Source organism: Taurulus bubalis, assembly GCF_910589615.1.
Source record: "Taurulus bubalis genome assembly, chromosome: 12".
NCBI classification, from domain to species: domain Eukaryota; kingdom Metazoa; phylum Chordata; class Actinopteri; order Perciformes; family Cottidae; genus Taurulus; species Taurulus bubalis.
In genome coordinates, this window is record NC_136600.1 from 28027509 (window position 1) to 28052508 (window position 25000).

Below are 25000 nucleotides of genomic sequence, written 5' to 3' on the forward strand. Positions count from 1 at the left end.
GCAGAACTCTTAACCCTGATAGACTCTTAACCCTGATTCTGCAGGACTCTTAACCCTGATGGACTCTTAACCCTGATTCTGCAGGACTCTTAACCCTGATGGACTCTTAACCCTGATCCTGCAGGACTCTTAACCCTGATGGGACTCTTAACCCTGATTCTGCAGGACTCTTAACCCTGATGGACTCTTAACCCTGATTCTGCAGGACTCTTAACCCTGATGGACTCTTAACCCTGATTCTGCAGAACTCTTAACCCTGATGGACTCTTAACCCTGATTCTGCAGAACTCTTAACCCTGATGGACTCTTAACCCTGATTCTGCAGGACTCTTAACCCTGATGGACTCTTAACCCTGATTCTGCAGGACTCTTAACCCTGATGGACTCTTAACCCTGATTCTGCAGAACTCTTAACCCTGATGGACTCTTAACCCTGATTCTGCAGGACTCTTAACCCTGATGGACTCTTAACCCTGATGGGACTCTTAACCCTGATCCTGCAAGTCTCTTAACCCTGATGGACTCTTAACCCTGATGGGACTCTTAACCCTGATGGGACTCTTAACCCCGATTCTGCAAGTCTCTTAACCCTGATGGGTCTCTTAACCCTGATGGGACTCTTAACCTTGATTCTGCAGAACTCTTAACCCTGATGGGACTCTTAACCCTGATTCTGCAGAACTCTTAACCCTGATGGACTCTTAACCCCGATTCTGCAGAACTCTTAACCCTGATGGGACTCTTAACCCCGATTCTGCAGAACTCTTAACCCTGATGGACTCTTAACCCTGATTCTGCAGAACTCTTAACCCTGATGGACTCTTAACCCTGATTCTGCAGAACTCTTAACCCTGATGGACTCTTAACCCTGATTCTGCAGAACTCTTAACCCTGATGGGACTCTTAACCCTGATGGGACTCTTAACCCCGATTCTGCAAGTCTCTTAACCCTGATGGGTCTCTTAACCCTGATGGGACTCTTAACCTTGATTCTGCAGAACTCTTAACCCTGATGGGACTCTTAACCCTGATTCTGCAGAACTCTTAACCCTGATGGACTCTTAACCCCGATTCTGCAGAACTCTTAACCCTGATGGGACTCTTAACCCCGATTCTGCAGAACTCTTAACCCTGATGGACTCTTAACCCTGATTCTGCAGAACTCTTAACCCTGATGGACTCTTAACCCTGATTCTGCAGAACTCTTAACCCTGATGGACTCTTAACCCTGATTCTGCAGAACTCTTAACCCTGATGGACTCTTAACCCTGATTATGCAGGACTCTTAACCTTGATGGACTCTTAACCCTGATTCTGCAGGACTCTTAACCCTGATGGACTCTTAACCCTGATCCTGCAGGACTCTTAACCCTGATGGGACTCTTAACCCTGATTCTGCAGAACTCTTAACCCTGATGGACTCTTAACCCTGATTCTGCAGAACTCTTAACCCTGATGGACTCTTAACCCTGATTCTGCAGGACTCTTAACCCTGATGGACTCTTAACGCTGATCCTGCAGGACTCTTAACCCTGATGGGACTCTTAACCCTGATCCTACACTACGAGCTGTTGAAATGTTATCCCAGAATCGCTTCCTGTTTCTAGTCATTATGCTAAGCTACACAAAGCTAAGCAGCTGCTGGCTAGACCTTTGTAGTCACCATAGAGACATGAATGTGATGTCACACTGAACAGGTGTTATTAACCTTAAACTGCACAGCAACCTTTGCTCCCTAGCTTGCACCTAGCGTACACCTACACCAACAGCGCGGAGTCACGTCTCCTCTAAATGTGTATTCCTGCTTCAAGCGTCCTGCTGCGTGTCTCATGCGGGTTCACTCACCACAAGCCCGTAACCCTTCATAACCCTCCGTAACCCTCTGTGCGAAAGTAAGTCCATTTCATCTAGCTTCTTCTTATTTTTTAATGCGGATGGCATCCAACAAAAGGTGCATTACCGCCACCTGCTGCCGCTGCACCACTGACCAATCACAGCGCACATTAATGGTCACGCTGGGCCCTGTGGCAACACACGTCCATAATGCTAGCAGGCTTCTCCATGTAGTTTAACCCGCTCTCTATGAGCGGTCTTAACCAGCAGCCGCACCGCAGGCTGGAAGCAGAGCAACAGAGGAAGACAGGAGCTGAAAAAATATTATAATACATGTAGTGTATTTGTGAAAAACAATTAAATTATAAAATACCTATAACTTTGTGATTCTGATTAGGCCAGCAGAGAAGACTTAGCAGACCCTGACGGCCCGCTACTGCCTAGAGTACCGCTAGCATACAGCTAGCGTACAGCGAACGGAGTGGTAAAGGATGGGATGAGATTTTGTGATAATTTCATCCATGATGAGGTCAGTGTTGATTTTGACCAATACAAATAGGTTAGGGAGGGAGTAAAAATAGAGCATTTAACTCCAACATGAAGAATACATTTTCACCGAAGTAACATTGTAGAAATCCGGCACATCTTGATAAGTCGCTGGGGCGGTTAGGGTTAGTGACAAAGCCCTGAGAAAGAGGTGCGCGTCTTACCAACGTGGTCTTTGCCCATAGCTGCCAGTGTGAGGAAGAGGAACTCTCTGTACAAACTCCTGTCAAACACAAAACACACGCACAGCCACAAACAAAGAATTCATAAAAAGGCCATGTATTGTCAATTCACTGCATAAGAACTTAGACGTATTACTCATACTCACTCTTATTCGAAAACTGACCCCACTGGAAACCGTCCAGTGGTGGAACCTCAGTGTAACGCCAGTATAACCCAAATGTAAACCCAGTGTAACCACAGTATAACCCAAATGTAAACCCAGTGTAAACCCAGTGTAACCACAGTATAACCCAAATGTAAACCCAGTGTAACCACAGTATAACCCAAATGTAAACCCAGTGTAAACCCAGTATAACCCAAATGTAAACCCAGTGTAAACCCAGTATAACCCAAATGTAAACCCAGTGTAAACCCAGTATAACCCAAATGTAAACCCAGTGTAAACCCAGTATAACCCAAATGTAAACCCAGTATAACCCAAATGTAAACCCAGTGTAAACCCAGTATAACCCAAATGTAAACCCAGTGTAAACTCAGTATAACCCAAATGTAAACCCAGTGTAAACCCAGTATAACCCAAATGTAAACCCAGTATAACCCAAATGTAAACCCAGTGTAAACTCAGTATAACCCAAATGTAAACCCAGTGTAAACCCAGTATAACCCAAATGTAAACCCAGTGTAAACCCAGTATAACCCAAATGTAAACCCAGTATAACCCAAATGTAAACCCAGTGTAAACCCAGTATAACCCAAATGTAAACCCAGTATAACCCAAATGTAAACCCAGTGTAACCCAAATGTAAACCCAGTGTAACCCAAATGTAAACCCAGTATAACCCAGTGTAAACCCAGTATAACCCAAATGTAAACCCAGTGTAACCCAAATGTAAACCCAGTGTAACCCAAATGTAAACCCAGTATAACCCAGTGTAAACTCAGTATAACCCAAATGTAAACCCAGTGTAAACCCAGTATAACCCAAATGTAAACCCAGTATAACCCAAATGTAAACCCAGTGTAAACTCAGTATAACCCAAATGTAAACCCAGTGTAAACCCAGTATAACCCAAATGTAAACCCAGTGTAAACCCAGTATAACCCAAATGTAAACCCAGTGTAAACCCAGTATAACCCAAATGTAAACCCAGTGTAAACCCAGTATAACCCAAATGTAAACCCAGTGTAAACCCAGTATAACCCAAATGTAAACCCAGTGTAAACCTAGTGTAACCCAAATGTAAACCCAGTATAACCCAAATGTAAACCCAGTGTAACCCAAATGTAAACCCAGTGGAACCCAAATGTAAACCCAGTGTAACCCAAATGTAAACCCAGTATAACCCAGTGTAAACTCAGTATAACCCAAATGTAAACCCAGTGTAAACCCAGTATAACCCAAATGTAAACCCAGTGTAACCCAGTATAACCCAAATGTAAACCCAGTATAACCCAAATGTAACCAGTATAAACCAGTGTAACCCCAATGTAATCCCCATGTAAACCAGTATAAACCAGTGTAACCCCAATGTAACCCAGTGCAACCCAATATAACCAGTATAACCAGTATAAACCAGTGTAACCCCAGTATAACCCCAATGTAACCCAATATAACCAGTATAAGCCAGTGTAACCCCAGTATAAGCCAGTGTAACCACACCTCTGAGTCCAGGCGTTCCCCGGCTGTTTGGCCAGCGTGTCCAGGAAGAGGGTGACGGCTTTGTGCACCTCGTTCATGCCGACCCAGCGCAGTACCTCCTCCAGGAAGGCCAGCGTGAAGGGGTGGTTGTGCCTCCTCCAACTGTAGCTCCTCACGGGGGTGCCGCCTGGTGGATGGAGCAGGAGGTGCAGTCTCATGAGAGAGCTAGACACATTGGAAAGAGTTGAGTTCTTATTCCTGAGTCTGTGTCTTACTGTGGATCCTCCAGAGGATGTAGAGGGGGGGCCACTGGTCCGTGTCGGGGTTCAGGGTGTCCCAGAGCAGCCGCACCCTCATCGCCGGGTTCTCCAACTGGGGAACACGAAGAGAGAACCCTCCACTTAGCGGACTTCATTCAGACGAGGGTTTATGTTGAGGCTATTTGGACATCCGAATTTTTCTTATTTTCTGGCGAGTTTACTAAAATAACAAATAGCCATGTAATGAATTTTGGTCATTTATTTAAAATAATAATAATTTGAATAATTGCAAATGTCTATTGCTTCTGTAGATCTGCAGCTTTTCGAATGTTTCAACTCCTTTGAGAAGGTTTGTGTTGTGAAAACTCTGACTGGCTGTTAACGGTCCTCTATGGACATCACATCTGAAGGTGAACGGTCCTCTATGGACATCACATCTGAAGGTTAACGGTCCTCTATGGTCCTCTATGGACATCACATCTGAAGGTTAACGGTCCTCTATGGACATCACATCTGAAGGTTAACGGTCCTCTATGGACATCACATCTGAAGGTTAACGGTCCTCTATGGACATCACATCTGAAGGTTAACGGTCCTCTATGGTCCTCTATGGACATCACATCTGAAGGTTAACGGTCCTCTATGGACATCACATCTGACTGGTGCTACCTGTGTGAACTGGCTGCCCAGTGGCGAGGCCCTGACCAGCTGCAGCAGGTTACTGGGCAGACCGAGGCGCTGGAAGTACCACACCAGGTTCCAGAAGATGATAGAGTGGTTTTCCAGGAACTGAGGCTGGGCCAGGACCACCTCGCCCTCGTTCTCCAGCAGACTCTCCAGCTCCTTCCTCAGGACCAGAGGGCTCAGGTAGGCCACCGTCACCTGGGGGGCGCCGCCTGCTAAGGAAGCCTGCGGGGGGATCCCAGACCGTCAGGACAGGAAGTATGCAGCGGGACAGGAAGTATGCAGCGGGATAGGAAGTATGCAGGCGAGAGGACAAGAGACACAGTTAAGGTGCACGTTACCGTGGTGGTTCTGCTGTTCTCCGAGTAGCTGCTGGTCTCGGAGCTGGAGTCTTCACTCAGACCGTTACACGGGTTGCGCAGGGAGGCCTCCTGACCACTGGGGGGCCTCGCAGCACTCTCCACCTCGTCCTCCACGTTCCAGTTGCTGCGCTCCGCACTCAGAGAAGAGGACAAAGAAGAAGCCTAAAGATGGAGTGACGTTAGCCAAGATCGGCTCCGGTGGCGCTACAAATGATTCAGTTTACAAAACCATTATCTGGATTCATTTGCAATTCATTTCCCCAAGGGGTCACATGAGAAATGAGAGAGCCGAACCAATAGGCTGAACTTTATTCTGCTCAATATTAATGTTATTACTTTATATAAAAACAGTACATTATATGGTTTTGAGCTGCTACTGGTAAGAATACATGTTACAATAAGGCATTCAGGGTTAGGACCAGGGTGCAGGACAGACCTGATTCAGGGTTAGAGTCCGTACCAGGGTGCAGGACAGACCTGATTCAGGGTTAGAGTCCGTACCAGGGTGCAGGACAGACCTGATTCAGGGTTAGAGTCCGTACCAGGGTGCAGGACAGACCTGATTCAGGGATAGAGTCCGTACCAGGGTGCAGGACAGACCTGATTCAGGGTTAGAGTCCGTACCAGGGTGCAGGACAGACCTGATTCAGGGTTAGAGTCCGTACCAGGGTGCAGGACAGACCTGATTCAGGGTTAGAGTCCGTACCAGGGTGCAGGACAGACCTGATTCAGGGATAGAGTCCGTACCAGGGTGCAGGAGAGACCTGGTTTAGGATTAGAGTCAGTACCTGCCGACAGGTCCCGGGTCACAGATCTCAGCGCTCAGGAAGGGGACGAAGGTCCCGGGGCAGAACGGGCATGACGAGTTCAGGTTGGAGTCGTCAGATGTCCATCCAGCCATGATCTCCTCGTCATAGACCAACGAGTTGCAGCTGCGACACAGAGAGCAGCTGGACATCAACACCTGGACACACAGAGGGAGGACACATTTACATTTTCTATCAGAGTATTTTATGTATTTTCTAAAGCTGTCAGATAGTACAAAGTAGAATAGTAGTAATAGTACAACATGAAATAAAGTAGCTCGAAAAAATCTATCCAGGGCCCAATAAACCTCACGTCCTTTCCCGTTAGGGACCAGTACCTCCAGCCCCGCCCCCTCTTGGTTGGCGTCCCAGGACCGCCGCAGAGGAAAGGCTGCACAGGGCGTGTCCGTCAGGTCCAGGTCACTTCCTATAGACAACGAACTCTGAGAGAAGAGGAGTGAGATTATGAAGAAGACCACATGATTCAATTTAACAAACTCTAGTTCTTCTACGATGCTTCAAGAGACGTCACCATATAGAGAGCCCCCTCTTCCATTTCTCATACGAGAATAAAACTCAAATTGTGAGACAAAGAATTTAAATGGAATCCGTTGGTAACACTATGTCTGAATCCACAGTCACAGTTGAGGGTAAATGTGAAGACAACACGTAGCAGTCGAACCTCTGAGGTCGCGCTGACCAGCCTCTCCTTGGCTCTCAGCAATGTTTCAGCCACTTGAGCCTTCCTGGACTGCCTTTGTTCAGACACCCTTCGTCGTCGTCCTCCTCCTCCTCCTCCTCCTCCTACTCCTCCTACTCCTCCTACTCCTCCTACTCCTCCTCCTCTACGGTCGTCCACGCTGGCGGCCCGGCGCACAGACACTCGGTGTCTCGTGGGCGTGAGAAGCTGCTGCAGCTTTCCTGCCAGACCTCCTCGGCTCGGGGAGGACACGTTGTTGTAGTTCTCGTCCACGACTTTATTCCTGCCGGCAGAGTCTCGTGTCCCGGAGGGTCTGAAGGTCAAAGGTCAACAGGTAGACGAGGTGAGGGTCACAGCCATGGTTACAGGACGCAGTGCTTGTGTAGTTAAACTGTTAGAGCTGTTTTAACACGAGTACCGTATGAACTTGCAATCTATTCTCCACACTTTCTTGCATCAGTGGAGGAAATTCACGTGAAAAGAATGCACCTTTGAAATCTCACTACAGAAGATTTAAGAGCCTCCAAACATCTGAAACAGAAGTTATGAATCCAAGGCTAGAAGTATTACTGAGAGCAGGATCCCTGAATACAAGTCATTCCCATTCTCACTGACCTGCCGTCTCTCTCTGCCGGCTGGCAGCTGCAGTCCGGCTCGGAGTCGGCCGACTCGACACAGTCCTTGTAGAAGGTGGAGAGGCAGACCTCACTGCGCCGGACCAGGAGGCCACCAGGGGGCGCCGCAGGCGGGGTGGAGGCGTCCCTGCGTCCCATCGGGGGCTTACAGGAGGCCGAGTCCCCGCAGCCGTTGGTCCCTGCACTACGGAGGATGGTCTTCTTGCAAAGCGTCCCCTCTGAGGGACGGAGACACGGACATGAAGACAGAACCCAGAACACAGACATGAAGACAGAACCCAGAACCACCCAGTACATGGACATGAAGACAGAACCCAGAACCACCCAGGACACGGACATGAAGACAGAACCCAGAACCACCCAGGACACGGACATGAAGACAGAACCCAGAACCACCCAGGACAGACATGAAGACAGAACCCAGAACCACCCAGGACACGGACATGAAGACAGAACCCAGAACCACCCAGGACAGACATGAAGACAGAACCCAGAACCACCCAGTACATGGACATGAAGACAGAACCCAGAACCACCCAGGACACGGACATGAAGACAGAACCCAGAACCACCCAGGACACGGACATGAATTAGATACGAGACTAAAACCCTGACCCTGTATATTAGACTAGATAACCCTGACCCGGGTGAAGGGGTCTTACTGTCTGTGGGCGTTTTCATGCTGCTCAGACTGCTGCTCTTCACCAGCGAGCCCGTCAGAGACTCGTGACTGGAGCTCTCGGACAGACCGCTCCAACTGGACTGACGAATGAGAGTCGAGTGGGGGAGGGGCCTCACCGTCGCTTCTTTTAGAGAAGAACAGAATAAACCACATTATGATGTCATTCATGTCCTTGTTTATCCAATTTACACATTTTCCATTTTGAAAGTCCAAATTTTTTGGTTATGGTGGTGGAGATTGATCCTTCACGCTAAACATGTCTAACACGTCTAGCACACATCTAACACTCGTCTAACACGTCTAGCACACATCTAACACACGTCTAGCATACGTTTAACGAGTCTAGCACACATCTAACGCGTCTAACACATGCCTAACACACGTCTAACACGTCTAGCACACATCTAACACGTCTAACACACGTCTAACACCTGTCTAACACGTCTAACACACGTCTAACACACGTCTAACGCGTCTAACACACGTTTAACGCACGTCTAGCACACATCTAACGCGTCTAACACATGCCTAACACACGTCTAACACCTGTCTAACGCATCTAACACACGTTTAACGCACGTCTAGCACACCTCTAACGCGTCTAACACACGTCTAACACACATTGGCACGTCTAACACACGTCTAACACGTCTAGCACACATCCAACACACGTTTAACGCATCTAACACACGTCTAACACACGTCTAACGTGTCTAACACACGTCTAACACACATTGGCACGTCTAACACACGTCTAACACGTCTAGCACACATCCAACACACGTTTAACGCATCTAACACACGTCTAACACACGTCTAACGTGTCTAACACACGTCTAACACGCGTCTAGCACACATCTAACACACGTAAAACGCGTCCAACACGTCTAACACACGTTTAACGCACGTCTAGCACACCTTTAACGCGTCTAACACACGTCTAGCACACCTATAACACCTAACACACGTCTAACACACATCCAACACACGTTTAACGCATCTAACACACGTCTAACACACGTCTAACACCCGTCTAACATGTCTAACGTGTCTAACACACGTCTAGCACGCGTCTAGCACACATCTAACACAAGTATAACGCGTCTAACACACGTCTAGCACACATCTAACACACGTCTAGCACACATCTAGGACACGTCTAACCCGTCTAACACACGTCTAACGCGTATAACACGTCTAGCACGTCTAGCACGCGTCTAACACACGTCTAGCACGCGTCTAACACACGTCTAGCACGCGTCTAACACGCCTAACACGCGTCTAACACGCGTCTAACACGTGTTTAACGGGTCTAACACACATCTAACACACGTCTAACACACGTCAAGCACGCGTCTAACACACGCCTAACGCGCCTAACACGCGTCTAACACACGTCTAACACGCGTTTAACGCGTCTAACACACGTCTAACACACGTCTAACACACATATAACACGTCTAGCACACATCCAACACACGTTTAACGCGTCTTACACACGTCTAACGCGTCAAACACGTCTAGCACGCGTCTAGCACACATCTAACACACGTTTAACGCGTCTAACACACGTCTAACACGTCTAACGTGTCTAACATGCGTCTAGCACACATCTAACACACGTATAACGCGTCTAACACACGTCTAACATGTCTAGCACACATCTAACACACGTCTAACGCGTCTAACACACGTCTAACCCGTCTAACGCGTCTAGCACGCGTCTAGCACACATCTAACACACGTTTAACGCGTCTAACACACGTCTAACATGCGTCTAGCACACATCTAACACACGTTTAACGCGTCTAACACACGTCTAACACGTCTAACGTGTCTAACATGCGTCTAGCACACATCTAACACACGTATAACGCGTCTAACACACGTCTAATATGTCTAGCACACATCTAACACACGTCTAACGCGTCTAACACACGTCTAACGCGTCTAGCACGCGTCTAGCACACATCTAACACACGTCTAACGCGTCTAAGACACGTCTAGCACCCGTCTAGCACACATCTAACGCGTCTAAGACACGTCTAGCACGCGTCTAGGACACATCTAACACACGTCTAACGCGCCTAAGACACATCTAGCACGCGTCTAGCACACATCTAGCACACGTCTAACGCGTCTAAGACACGTCTAGCACGCGTCTAGCACACATCTAACACACGTCTAACGCGTCTAAGACACGTCTAGCACGCGTCTAGCACACATCTAACACACGTCAAACGCGTCTAAGACACGTCTAGCACGCGTCTAGCACACATCTAACACACGTCTAACGCGTCTAAGACACGTCTAACACGCGTCTAGCACACATCTAACACACGTCTAACGCGTCTAAGACACGTCTAGCACGCGTCTAGCACACATCTAACACACGTTTAACGCGTCTAACACACGTCTAACACGTCTAACGTGTCTAACATGCGTCTAGCACACATCTAACACACGTATAACGCGTCTAACACACGTCTAATATGTCTAGCACACATCTAACACACGTCTAACGCGTCTAACACACGTCTAACGCGTCTAGCACGCGTCTAGCACACACCTAACACACGTCTAACGCGTCTAAGACACGTCTAGCACCCGTCTAGCACACATCTAACGCGTCTAAGACACGTCTAGCACGCGTCTAGGACACATCTAACACACGTCTAACGCGCCTAAGACACATCTAGCACGCGTCTAGCACACATCTAGCACACGTCTAACGCGTCTAAGACACGTCTAGCATGCGTCTAGCACACATCTAACACACGTCTAACGCGTCTAAGACACGTCTAGCACGCGTCTAGCACACATCTAACACACGTCAAACGCGTCTAAGACACGTCTAGCACGCGTCTAGCACACATCTAACACACGTCTAACGCGTCTAAGACACGTCTAGCACGCGTCTAGCACACATCTAACACACGTATAACGCGTCTAACACACGTCTAACGCGTCTAGCACGCGTCTAGCACACATCTAACACACGTTTAACGCGTCTAACACACGTCTAACATGCGTCTAGCACACATCTAACACACGTTTAACGCGTCTAACACACGTCTAACACGTCTAACGTGTCTAACATGCGTCTAGCACACATCTAACACACGTCTAACATGTCTAGCACACATCTAACACACGTCTAACGCGTCTAACACACGTCTAACGCGTCTAACACACGTCTAACCCGTCTAACACACGTCTAACGCGTCTAACACACGTCTAACGCGTCTAGCACGCGTCTAGCACACATCTAACACACGTCTAACGCGTCTAAGACACGTCTAGCACCCGTCTAGCACACATCTAACGCGTCTAAGACACGTCTAGCACGCGTCTAGCACACATCTAACACACGTCTAACGCGCCTAAGACACGTCTAGCACGCGTCTAGCACACATCTAACACACGTCTAACGCGTCTAAGACACGTCTAGCACGCGTCTAGCACACATCTAACACACGTCAAACGCGTCTAAGACACGTCTAGCACGCGTCTAGCACACATCTAACACACGTCTAACGCGTCTAAGACACGTCTAGCACGCGTCTAGCACACATCTAACACACGTATAACGCGTCTAACACACGTCTAACATGTCTAGCACACATCTAACACACGTCTAACGCGTCTAACACACGTCTAACCCGTCTAACGCGTCTAGCACGCGTCTAGCACACATCTAACACACGTTTAACGCGTCTAACACACGTCTAACATGCGTCTAGCACACATCTAACACACGTTTAACGCGTCTAACACACGTCTAACACGTCTAGCACACATCTAACACACGTCTAACGCGTCTAACACACGTCTAACCCGTCTAACACACGTCTAACGCGTCAAACACACGTCTAACGCGTCTAGCACGCGTCTAGCACACATCTAACACACGTCTAACGCGTCTAAGACACGTCTAGCACCCGTCTAGCACACATCTAACGCGTCTAAGACACGTCTAGCACGCGTCTAGCACACATCTAACACACGTCTAACGCGCCTAAGACACGTCTAGCACGCGTCTAGCACACATCTAACACACGTCTAACGCGCCTAAGACACGTCTAGCACGCGTCTAGCACACATCTAACACACGTCTAACGCGTCTAAGACACGTCTAGCACGCGTCTAGCACACATCTAACACACGTCTAACGCGTCTAAGACACGTCTAGCACGCGTCTAGCACACATCTAACACACGTCAAACGCGTCTAAGACACGTCTAGCACGCGTCTAGCACACATCTAACACACGTCTAACGCGTCTAAGACACGTCTAGCACGCGTCTAGCACACATCTAACACACGTATAACGCGTCTAACACACGTCTAACATGTCTAGCACACATCTAACACACGTCTAACGCGTCTAACACACGTCTAACCCGTCTAACACACGTCTAACGCGTCTAACACGTCTAGCACGCGTCTAGCACACATCTAACACACGTCTAACGCGTCTAAGACACGTCTAGCACGCGTCTAGCACACATCTAACACACGTCTAACGCGTCTAACACACGTCTAACATGTCTAACACACGTCTAACATGTCTAGCACACATCTAACACACGTCTAACGCGTCTAACACACGTCTAACCCGTCTAACACACGTCTAACGCGTCTAACACGTCTAGCACGTGTCTAGCACACGTCTAACGCGTCTAAGACACGTCTAGCACGCGTCTAGCACACATCTAACACACGTCTAACGCGTCTAAGACACGTCTAGCACGCGTCTAGCACACATCTAACACACGTCTAACGCGTCTAAGACACGTCTAGCACGCGTCTAGCACACATCTAACACACGTCTAACGCGTCTAAGACACGTCTAGCACGCGTCTAGCACACATCTAACACACGTATAACGCGTCTAACACACGTCTAACATGTCTAGCACAGATCTAACACACGTCTAACGCGTCTAACACACGTCTAACCCGTCTAACACACGTCTAACGCGTCTAACACATGTCTAACGCGTCTAACACGTCTAGCACGTGTCTAGCACACATCTAACACACGTCTAACGTGTCTAAGACACGTCTAGCACGCGTCTAGCACACATCTAACACACGTCTAACGCGTCTAAGACACGTCTAGCACGCGTCTAGCACACATCTAACACACGTCTAACGCGTCTAAGACACGTCTAGCACGCGTCTAGCACACATCTAACACACGTCTAACGCGTCTAACACACGTCTAACATGTCTAGCACACATCTAACACACGTCTAACGCGTCTAACACACGTCTAACCCGTCTAACACACGTCTAACGCGTCTAACACGTCTAGCACACATCTAACACACGTCTAACGCGTCTAAGACACGTCTAGCACCCGTCTAGCACACATCTAACGCGTCTAAGACACGTCTAGCACGCGTCTAGCACACATCTAACACACGTCTAACGCGCCTAAGACACGTCTAGCACGCGTCTAGCACACATCTAACACACGTCTAACGCGTCTAAGACACGTCTAGCACGCGTCTAGCACACATCTAACACACGTCTAACGCGTCTAAGACACGTCTAGCACGCGTCTAGCACACATCTAACACACGTCAAACGCGTCTAAGACACGTCTAGCACGCGTCTAGCACACATCTAACACACGTCTAACGCGTCTAAGACACGTCTAGCACGCGTCTAGCACACATCTAACACACGTATAACGCGTCTAACACACGTCTAACATGTCTAGCACACATCTAACACACGTCTAACGCGTCTAAGACACGTCTAGCACGCGTCTAGCACACATCTAACACACGTCTAACGCGTCTAAGACACGTCTAGCACGCGTCTAGCACACATCTAACACACGTATAACGCGTCTAACACACGTCTAACATGTCTAGCACACATCTAACACACGTCTAACGCGTCTAACACACGTCTAACCCGTCTAACACACGTCTAACGCGTCTAACACGTCTAGCACGCGTCTAGCACACATCTAACACACGTCTAACGCGTCTAAGACACGTCTAGCACGCGTCTAGCACACATCTAACACACGTCTAACGCGTCTAACACACGTCTAACATGTCTAACACACGTCTAACATGTCTAGCACACATCTAGCACGCGTCTAGCACACATCTAACACACGTCTAACCCGTCTAACACACGTCTAACGCGTCTAACACGTCTAGCACGTGTCTAGCACACGTCTAACGCGTCTAAGACACGTCTAGCACGCGTCTAGCACACATCTAACACACGTCTAACGCGTCTAAGACACGTCTAGCACGCGTCTAGCACACATCTAACACACGTCTAACGCGTCTAAGACACGTCTAGCACGCGTCTAGCACACATCTAACACACGTCTAACGCGTCTAAGACACGTCTAGCACGCGTCTAGCACACATCTAACACACGTATAACGCGTCTAACACACGTCTAACATGTCTAGCACAGATCTAACACACGTCTAACACGTCTAACACACGTCTAACCCGTCTAACACACGTCTAACGCGTCTAACACGTCTAGCACGTGTCTAGCACACATCTAACACACGTCTAACGTGTCTAAGACACGTCTAGCACGCGTCTAGCACACATCTAACACACGTCTAACGCGTCTAAGACACGTCTAGCACGCGTCTAGCACACATCTAACACACGTCTAACGCGCCTAAGACACGTCTAGCACGCGTCTAGCACACATCTAACACACGTCTAACGCGTCTAAGACACGTCTAGCACGCGTCTAGCACACATCTAACACACGTCAAACGCGTCTAAGACACGTCTAGCACGCGTCTAGCACACATCTAACACACGTCTAACGCGTCTAAGACACGTCTAGCACGCGTCTAGCACACGTCTAACGCGTCTAACACACGTCTAACATGTCTAGCACACATCTAACACACGTCTAACGCGTCTAACACACGTCTAACCCGTCTAACACACGTCTAACGCGTCTAACACGTCTAGCACACATCTAACACACGTCTAACGCGTCTAAGACACGTCTAGCACCCGTCTAGCACACATCTAACGCGTCTAAGACACGTCTAGCACGCGTCTAGCACACATCTAACACACGTCTAACGCGCCTAAGACACGTCTAGCACGCGTCTAGCACACATCTAACACACGTCTAACGCGTCTAAGACACGTCTAGCACGCGTCTAGCACACATCTAACACACGTCTAACGCGTCTAAGACACGTCTAGCACGCGTCTAGCACACATCTAACACACGTCAAACGCGTCTAAGACACGTCTAGCACGCGTCTAGCACACATCTAACACACGTCTAACGCGTCTAAGACACGTCTAGCACGCGTCTAGCACACATCTAACACACGTATAACGCGTCTAACACACGTCTAACATGTCTAGCACACATCTAACACACGTCTAACGCGTCTAAGACACGTCTAGCACGCGTCTAGCACACATCTAACACACGTCTAACGCGTCTAAGACACGTCTAGCACGCGTCTAGCACACATCTAACACACGTATAACGCGTCTAACACACGTCTAACATGTCTAGCACACATCTAACACACGTCTAACGCGTCTAACACACGTCTAACCCGTCTAACACACGTCTAACGCGTCTAACACGTCTAGCACGCGTCTAGCACACATCTAACACACGTCTAACGCGTCTAAGACACGTCTAGCACGCGTCTAGCACACATCTAACACACGTCTAACGCGTCTAACACACGTCTAACATGTCTAACACACGTCTAACATGTCTAGCACACATCTAGCACGCGTCTAGCACACATCTAACACACGTCTAACCCGTCTAACACACGTCTAACGCGTCTAACACGTCTAGCACGTGTCTAGCACACGTCTAACGCGTCTAAGACACGTCTAGCACGCGTCTAGCACACATCTAACACACGTCTAACGCGTCTAAGACACGTCTAGCACGCGTCTAGCACACATCTAACACACGTCTAACGCGTCTAAGACACGTCTAGCACGCGTCTAGCACACATCTAACACACGTCTAACGCGTCTAAGACACGTCTAGCACGCGTCTAGCACACATCTAACACACGTATAACGCGTCTAACACACGTCTAACATGTCTAGCACAGATCTAACACACGTCTAACACGTCTAACACACGTCTAACCCGTCTAACACACGTCTAACGCGTCTAACACGTCTAGCACGTGTCTAGCACACATCTAACACACGTCTAACGTGTCTAAGACACGTCTAGCACGCGTCTAGCACACATCTAACACACGTCTAACGCGTCTAAGACACGTCTAGCACGCGTCTAGCACACATCTAACACACGTCTAACGCGTCTAAGACACGTCTAGCACGCGTCTAGCACACATCTAACACACGTCTAACGCGTCTAAGACACGTCTAGCACGCGTCTAGCACACATCTAACACACGTATAACGCGTCTAACACACGTCTAACATGTCTAGCACAGATCTAACACACGTCTAACGCGTCTAACACACGTCTAACCCGTCTAACACACGTCTAACGCGTCTAACACGTCTAGCACGTGTCTAGCACACATCTAACACACGTCTAACGTGTCTAAGACACGTCTAGCACGCGTCTAGCACACATCTAACACACGTCTAACGCGTCTAAGACACGTCTAGCACGCGTCTAGCACACATCTAACACACGTCTAACGCGTCTAAGACACGTCTAGCACGCGTCTAGCACACATCTAACACACGTCTAACGCGTCTAACACACGTCTAACATGTCTAGCACACATCTAACACACGTCTAACGCGTCTAAGACACGTCTAGCACGCGTCTAGCACACATCTAACACACGTCAAACGCGTCTAAGACACGTCTAGCACGCGTCTAGCACACATCTAACACACGTCTAACGCGTCTAAGACACGTCTAGCACGCGTCTAGCACACATCTAACACACGTATAACGCGTCTAACACACGTCTAACATGTCTAGCACACATCTAACACACGTCTAACGCGTCTAAGACACGTCTAGCACGCGTCTAGCACACATCTAACACACGTCTAACGCGTCTAAGACACGTCTAGCACGCGTCTAGCACACATCTAACACACGTATAACGCGTCTAACACACGTCTAACATGTCTAGCACACATCTAACACACGTCTAACGCGTCTAACACACGTCTAACCCGTCTAACACACGTCTAACGCGTCTAACACGTCTAGCACGCGTCTAGCACACATCTAACACACGTCTAACGCGTCTAAGACACGTCTAGCACGCGTCTAGCACACATCTAACACACGTCTAACGCGTCTAACACACGTCTAACATGTCTAACACACGTCTAACATGTCTAGCACACATCTAACACACGTCTAACGCGTCTAACACACGTCTAACCCGTCTAACACACGTCTAACGCGTCTAACACGTCTAGCACGTGTCTAGCACACGTCTAACGCGTCTAAGACACGTCTAGCACGCGTCTAGCACACATCTAACACACGTCTAACGCGTCTAAGACACGTCTAGCACGCGTCTAGCACACATCTAACACACGTCTAACGCGTCTAAGACACGTCTAGCACGCGTCTAGCACACATCTAACACACGTCTAACGCGTCTAAGACACGTCTAGCACGCGTCTAGCACACATCTAACACACGTATAACGCGTCTAACACACGTCTAACATGTCTAGCACAGATCTAACACACGTCTAACACGTCTAACACACGTCTAACCCGTCTAACACACGTCTAACGCGTCTAACACGTCTAGCACGTGTCTAGCACACATCTAACACACGTCTAACGTGTCTAAGACACGTCTAGCACGCGTCTAGCACACATCTAACACACGTCTAACGCGTCTAAGACACGTCTAGCACGCGTCTAGCACACATCTAACACACGTCTAACGCGTCTAAGACACGTCTAGCACGCGTCTAGCACACATCTAACACACGTCTAACGCGTCTAAGACACGTCTAGCACGCGTCTAGCACACATCTAACACACGTATAACGCGTCTAACACACGTCTAACATGTCTAGCACAGATCTAACACACGTCTAACGCGTCTAACACACGTCTAACCCGTCTAACACACGTCTAACGCGTCTAACACGTCTAGCACGTGTCTAGCACACATCTAACACACGTCTAACGTGTCTAAGACACGTCTAGCACGCGTCTAGCACACATCTAACACACGTCTAACGCGTCTAAGACACGTCTAGCACGCGTCTAGCACACATCTAACACACGTCTAACGCGTCTAAGACACGTCTAGCACGCGTCTAGCACACATCTAACACACGTCTAACGCGTCTAACACACGTCTAACATGTCTAGCACACATCTAACACACGTCTAACGCGTCTAACACACGTCTAACCCGTCTAACACACGTCTAACGCGTCTAACACGTCTAGCACGTCTAGCACACATCTAACACACGTCTAACGCGTCTAAGACACGTCTAGCACGCGTCTAGCACACATTTAACACACGTCTAACGCGTCTAAGACACGTCTAGCACGCGTCTAGCACACATCTAACACACGTCTAACGCGTCTAAGACACGTCTAGCACGCGTCTAGCACACATCTAACACACGTCTAACGCGTCTAAGACACGTCTAGCACGCGTCTAGCACACATCTAACACACGTCTAACACGTCTAGCACACATCTAACACACGTCTAACGCGTCTAAGACACGTCTAGCACGCGTCTAGCACACATCTAACACACGTCTAACGCGTCTAAGACACGTCTAGCACGCGTCTAGCACACATCTAACACACGTCTAGAAGATATTTATTTATATTCATGTCTGACCTCCTCGTGACCCAACTGTTCCACTCTTCTGACGCCGTTTGATTGGCCGTCTGAACTGAGCCACAGCCAATAAGACGTTCCTCAGCTTGGCCCAGCGGAGACGTCCTCCTTGACTGGTGGACGGCCACTTGCTCTCCAGCACGGCCTGAGGACAGAGGACACGTGAGGACAGAGGGCACGTGAGGACAGAGGACACGTGAGGACAGAGGACACGTGAGGACAGAGGACACGTGAGGACAGAGGACATGTGAGGACAGACACGTGAGGACAGAGGACACGTGAGGACAGAGGACACGTGAGGACAGACACGTGAGGACAGAGGACACGTGAGGACAGAGGACACGTGAGGACAGAGGACATGTGAGGACAGAGGACACGTGAGGACAGAGGACACGTGAGGACAGAGGACACGTGAAGACAGAGGACACGTGAGGACAGACATGTGAGGACAGAGGACACGTGAGGACAGAGGACACGTGAGGACAGAGGACACGTGAAGACAGAGGACACGTGAGGACAGAGGACACGTGAGGACAGAGGACACGTGAAGACAGAGGACACGTGAGGACAGAGGACATGTGAGGACACGTGAAGACAGAGGACACGTGAGGACAGAGGACACGTGAGGACAGAGGACACGTGAGGACAAGTGAGGACAGAGGACACGTGAGGACACGTGAGGACAGAGGACACGTGAAGACAGAGGACACATGAGGACAGAGGACACGTGAGGACAGAGGACATGTGAGGACACGTGAAGACAGAGGACACGTGAGGACAGAGGACACGTGAAGACAGAGGACACGTGAAGACAGAGGACACGTGAAGACACAGGACACGTGAGGACAGAGGACACATGAGGACAGAGGACACGTGAGGACAGAGGACACGTGAGGACACGTGAGGACAGAGGACACATGAAGACAGAAGACACGTGAGGACAGAGGACACGTGAAGACAGAGGACACGTGAGGACAGAGGACACGTGAAGACAGAAGACACGTGAGGACAGAGGACACGTGAAGACAGAGGACACGTGAAGACAGAGGACACGTGAGGACAGACATGTGAGGACAGAGGACACGTGAGGACAGAGGACACGTGAGGACAGAGGACACCTGAGGACAGAGGACACGTGAAGACAGAGGACACGTGAGGACACGTGAAGACAGAGGCCGACAGAGGACAGAGGACACGTGAGGACAAGTGAGGACAGAGGACACGTGAGGACAGAGGACACGTGAAGATAGAGGACACGTGAAGACAGAGGACATGTGAGGACACGTGAAGACAGAGGACACGTGAAGACAGAGGACACGTGAGGACAGACATGTGAGGACAGAGGACACGTGAAGACAGAGGACACGTGAAGACAGAGGACACGTGAAGACAGAGGACACGTGAGGACAGAGGACACGTGAAGACAGAGGACACGTGAAGACAGAGGACACGTGAGGACAGAGGACATGTGAGGACACGTGAAGACAGAGGACACGTGAGGACAGAGGACACGTGAGGACAGAGGACACGTGAGGACAGAGGACACGTGAGGACAGAGGACACGTAAGGACACGTGAAGACAGAGGACACGTGAGGACAGAGGACACGTGAAGACAGAGGACACGTGAAGACAGAGGACACGTGAAGACAGACACGTGAGGACACAGGACACGTGAGGACAGAGGACACGTGAGGACAGAGGACACGTGAAGACAGAAGACACGTGAGGACAGAGGACACGTGAAGACAGAGGACACGTGAGGACAGAGGACAGACATGTGAGGACAGACATGTGAGGACAGAGGACATGTGACATGTGTGTGTGTGTGTTACCTTGTTGTAGTACCCGTAGGTGATGGTGTTCGGGGTGATTCCAGCCTTCTTCATCTCCAGCAGAACCCGAACGGCGAGAACCGGCTGACCGTACTGACCACACAGCTGCATCAGGATCCTGTAACACACCTGAGACAGACACACACACACACACACACACACACACTATAATCGTAGTCTTACTGCAGAATACATTGATTCCCTAGTTGTATAATGCTGATGAAGGAAGTACATACTGTGTACTGCACACTGTACTTCCTTGGCGTGACCTTTGGCCCGGTGACTCACCTCGTCCGGCAGCACCACCTTGCGGTTCTCCATGTGTTTGAGCACGTCGTAGGCCGTGTGCAGCGCGCGCACCTTGGCGGTCTCCGCCCGCACGAAGGTGGGCAAGTAGATGAACCAGAGCCCGTAGCAGTGACCCAGCAGGCACTTGGACCACATGTCCGGCACCGCCGAGTACTTCTGGGCTCGCTTCTGGGCCAGCTTGATCTCCTGGGAGGTCAAAATATAAATATATAAATATATATATATGTGTATGTGTTAACGAGGTTCTGGTGTGTCAATGAGGTTCTGGCTTCAGAGAGGTTCTGTGTTAACGAGGTTCTGGCTTCAGAGAGGTTCTGTGTTAACGAGGTTCTGGCTTCAGAGGGGTTGTGTGTTAACGAGGTTCTGGCTTCAGAGAGGTTCTGTGTTAACGAGGTTCTGGCTTCAGAGGGGTTGTGGTAACCAGGTTCTGGCTTCAGAGGGGTTGTGGTAACCAGGTTCTGGCTCCAGAGGGGTTGTGGTAACCAGGTTCTGGCTCCAGAGGGGTTGTGGTAACCAGGTTCTGGCTCCAGAGGGGTTGTGGTAACCAGGTTCTGGCTCCAGAGGGAGTCTGGATGGTGGTGCGTTGCGGTACCTGCTTGGTTCTGCGGGGGGCCGGGCTGCTGGGGGCGCTGCCCTTTGCCGGTACCCGGAGCTGGTCCTGGACCTGGTCCTGGGGTCGGTCAAAGAGCTCCGGCCTCAGTGTGGGGAAGGTTTCATAACTGCACACGAGGAAGTCACATCAGCAGACACAAAGGGAAACACACACCCTCCGCACAACATGGAACCTCTGTACCTGTAGAGCGCCGCGCACTCGGACCCGTCGGGTTCCTGTGGTTCCTCAGGAGGCATGATGAAGACGGTGTGTTCTCCACCGTGAGTCTCATCCAGATCGATCAGCCTCACCTCCTCCGGCTTCTCCACGTCCACCTGGAGGAGAACAGAAACACTCACTGAGATAACATGTACTTCCTGTTCCTGCAGCTGCTTCCACAGTGAAGACGCTGCATATATAACCCAACCTGAACCTACATATATAGAATATGATGTTAAGATATATAACCCAACCTAAACCTACATATATAGAATATGATGTTAAGATATATAACCCAACCTGAACCTACATATATAGAATATGATGTAAAGATATATAACCCAACCTGAACCTACATATATAGAATATGATGTAAAGATATATAACCCAACCTGAAGACGTGGTTCTGACCTTTTGGACACACTCGTCGAAGAACTCGAGGCAGGCGTGCCGGTCGCTGACGAAGGAGCACTCCTCTATGAACTGAGTGAACATCTGAGTCCTCGTCAGCTGGCTGTAGATCTTCTGCTGCGTTCGATCCCGAGACTTCAGGAAGCCTGCAGGAGGCCATCGGTCAGTTAGACACAGCTGATCAATACCGCTGTACCCTCACGCCGTGCGCACACACACACACACACACACACACACACACACACACACACACACACACACACACACACACACACACACACACACACACACACACACCCTGCAGGTTGAACAGGGAGCTGCAGTCCGTGGTGGTGTCAGAGGGCTTCTGGGTGATGGGCAGCAGGAAGGTGCGGTAGCCCCTCAGCAGGCCGCTCATGAAGCGCAGGAAGGCCTCCTGGATCTCCAGCTCCAGCTGCTTCTGACTGCGGTAGATCTGATCGTAGTCCGTCAGCAGGAACTCCAGCGTGGCCTCCTCCTGGCCGGGGGTGCAGACTGCAGGGGGACGTTCATGTGATTGAGTTATATATATATATATATATATATATCCTTTATTAGGCCCGCAGTGGGGACATTACAGGATTACAGCAGCAGTGCACACAGAGACATAGTAAGTAAACAAAAATCAAGTAATATAAATAAACAGTAAAACAGTAATAAGAACAGTAAAGAAGAATACAATAGCAATATTAAATGTACAGACGGAGTAAAAACAGTATATGAAAAGTATTTAAATGTATTATATATTGCACCAGATGATGAACATAATTAAAGTGGCCAAAAGTGATTAAAGTGTTTGTGGTCTACTGAGACTTTTGAGTGTGTATACACACACATACACACGCGTGTTACGAGTCATCTCATGGAACCTAGAAGCACTGGACTAGTCCGTTTGAGGATTGACGGCTCTGCGCTCACGATGCTGCCGTTGGGTTCAAGGTTTTTAATTAATTAAACAAATAAATGGTTAAAACCTTTGAACCGCAGGTCTCTCTGGGACAACTCTCTCCATGTAATATATATTACATATAGACACCGGGCTCTTATTGTGAAAGGAGCTCACTCTTCTCCAGGGTCTTGTGCAGGACGGTCAGCGTGTTAAACAGAGTCTTGCCGTGCTTCCTGGGTAACGATCGCCACGACAACGGCTTCTTTTCATCTGACCTGAAAGGGAAAAATGTAAAAAAAACTAAATTTCTAAGACAACATAAGTACTCTACTAATACTAATACTTTACTAGAGTTAGGTCTCATCTCAAAGTACCTTTTACTGCTCATTTATCTGACAGCTTTAGAAAGATCAGGGTAGGATTACGGGCATGTGGCGAGTGGAACGATGGCTGTGTTACTTGTTGTTTACATCTGCAGTCGTATTGAATCGCACACAGCGCTGCTGTAGCTGCTGGTCAGCCATGGAGATGTGTGTGTGGGCAGTGTTTTAGTTTTGTTGGATTGTTTAGTTATTTCTGAATGTGACTGGTTGCTTGGTGGTTACTTGGACAACATGCATTGTTGTTGACCCGACGGGGTTGGACCGGTCCAGTCGGTCAGCAGGATGCAGACATTACGAGGTGAGCGCCATGGAACATCGCTCCATGGAGCGGCCGCGCCTTTTCTTCTTGTCAAAGTGGTTAAAATAGCTCCGCAGGTCGGTCCACACCCTGTGACCTCCCTCCATGCTCGGAAGAGTCAGATCACCACTGAATCATACACGTCCACGCCATTTCAAGGGCGCTGCACGTCAAAGAATCCGCCCAGCTTGTCAAACTAAAGATCTGATTTGTTGAAGTCCATGACAATGAACCACAACGTCCTCTCTGTACTTTAATCTGTTAAAGCTTAAACTGCTTTGCTGACAGAGACACAGGAGGAGAACATCTAATTGGATGAAAGCTTCTCCTTAAAACCAGCTGCACTGACCACAGCGCTGCAGGCTGAAGGCAGAGCAACAGAGGAAGACAGGAGCTGTGCCATGAGGAAATAAACTAAGAGGGAAAAATAATTATAATACATGTAGTGCATTTGTGAAAAACAATTAAATTATAAAATAGCTACGGTGTTGGTGTCCAGGTTCACACACTGGGCGGGTCGTACAGCATTTTATATATATATATATATATATATATAAAAAAAATACCTAACACACGTCTAACACGTCTAATATAATTAATTATTTGATCATGTGTTAACTCATTTTTATTTATTTTTTGCATTGGAGGGTCTTAATGCTGCCGCACACAAGTGCTTCACTTTAATCTCTCCCAGACGGCGTAGTTCAGACCTGGGCATCTTACGGCTCCCAGTCCGGCCCGCGCGAGGTCAATCAAAAAAGAGAAAAAATAAATAAGATGCACGCCATGAATGCAATACAACAGCACTGCTTTTACTCTGAAGGAGATTTACGGATGCGCGCGCTCTTCCGCAGCCTCACAGACCGGCTTGTTGCCAACAGACTGAAGCAC

At 49.0% G+C, this 25000-nt stretch overlaps 1 protein-coding gene across 2 annotated transcripts in view; it reads right to left on the reverse strand.

The window, feature by feature from the left end:
• Positions 1-25000, reverse strand: part of dennd4b (DENN/MADD domain containing 4B) — a gene marked incomplete at its 5' end in the record, with an annotated part of 49058 nt that overhangs the window by 2760 nt on the left and 21298 nt on the right. Inside the window, 18 exons of one of the 2 annotated variants that reach the window (XM_079226887.1) lie at positions 2544-2602; positions 4223-4388; positions 4477-4573; positions 5131-5370; positions 5487-5669; positions 6304-6471; positions 6652-6756; positions 6996-7326; positions 7629-7866; positions 8311-8454; positions 19158-19302; positions 20991-21119; positions 21279-21485; positions 21892-22018; positions 22093-22226; positions 22522-22667; positions 22819-23034; positions 23603-23703. In XM_079226887.1, coding sequence (XP_079083013.1) covers positions 2544-2602; positions 4223-4388; positions 4477-4573; positions 5131-5370; positions 5487-5669; positions 6304-6471; positions 6652-6756; positions 6996-7326; positions 7629-7866; positions 8311-8454; positions 19158-19302; positions 20991-21119; positions 21279-21485; positions 21892-22018; positions 22093-22226; positions 22522-22667; positions 22819-23034; positions 23603-23703 — 2936 coding nt within the window. Of the gene's footprint in view, positions 1-2543; positions 2603-4222; positions 4389-4476; positions 4574-5130; positions 5371-5486; positions 5670-6295; positions 6472-6651; positions 6757-6995; positions 7327-7628; positions 7867-8310; positions 8455-19157; positions 19303-20990; positions 21120-21278; positions 21486-21891; positions 22019-22092; positions 22227-22521; positions 22668-22818; positions 23035-23602; positions 23704-25000 lie in introns of both variants that reach the window. The other variant, XM_079226886.1, reaches the window with a different exon arrangement.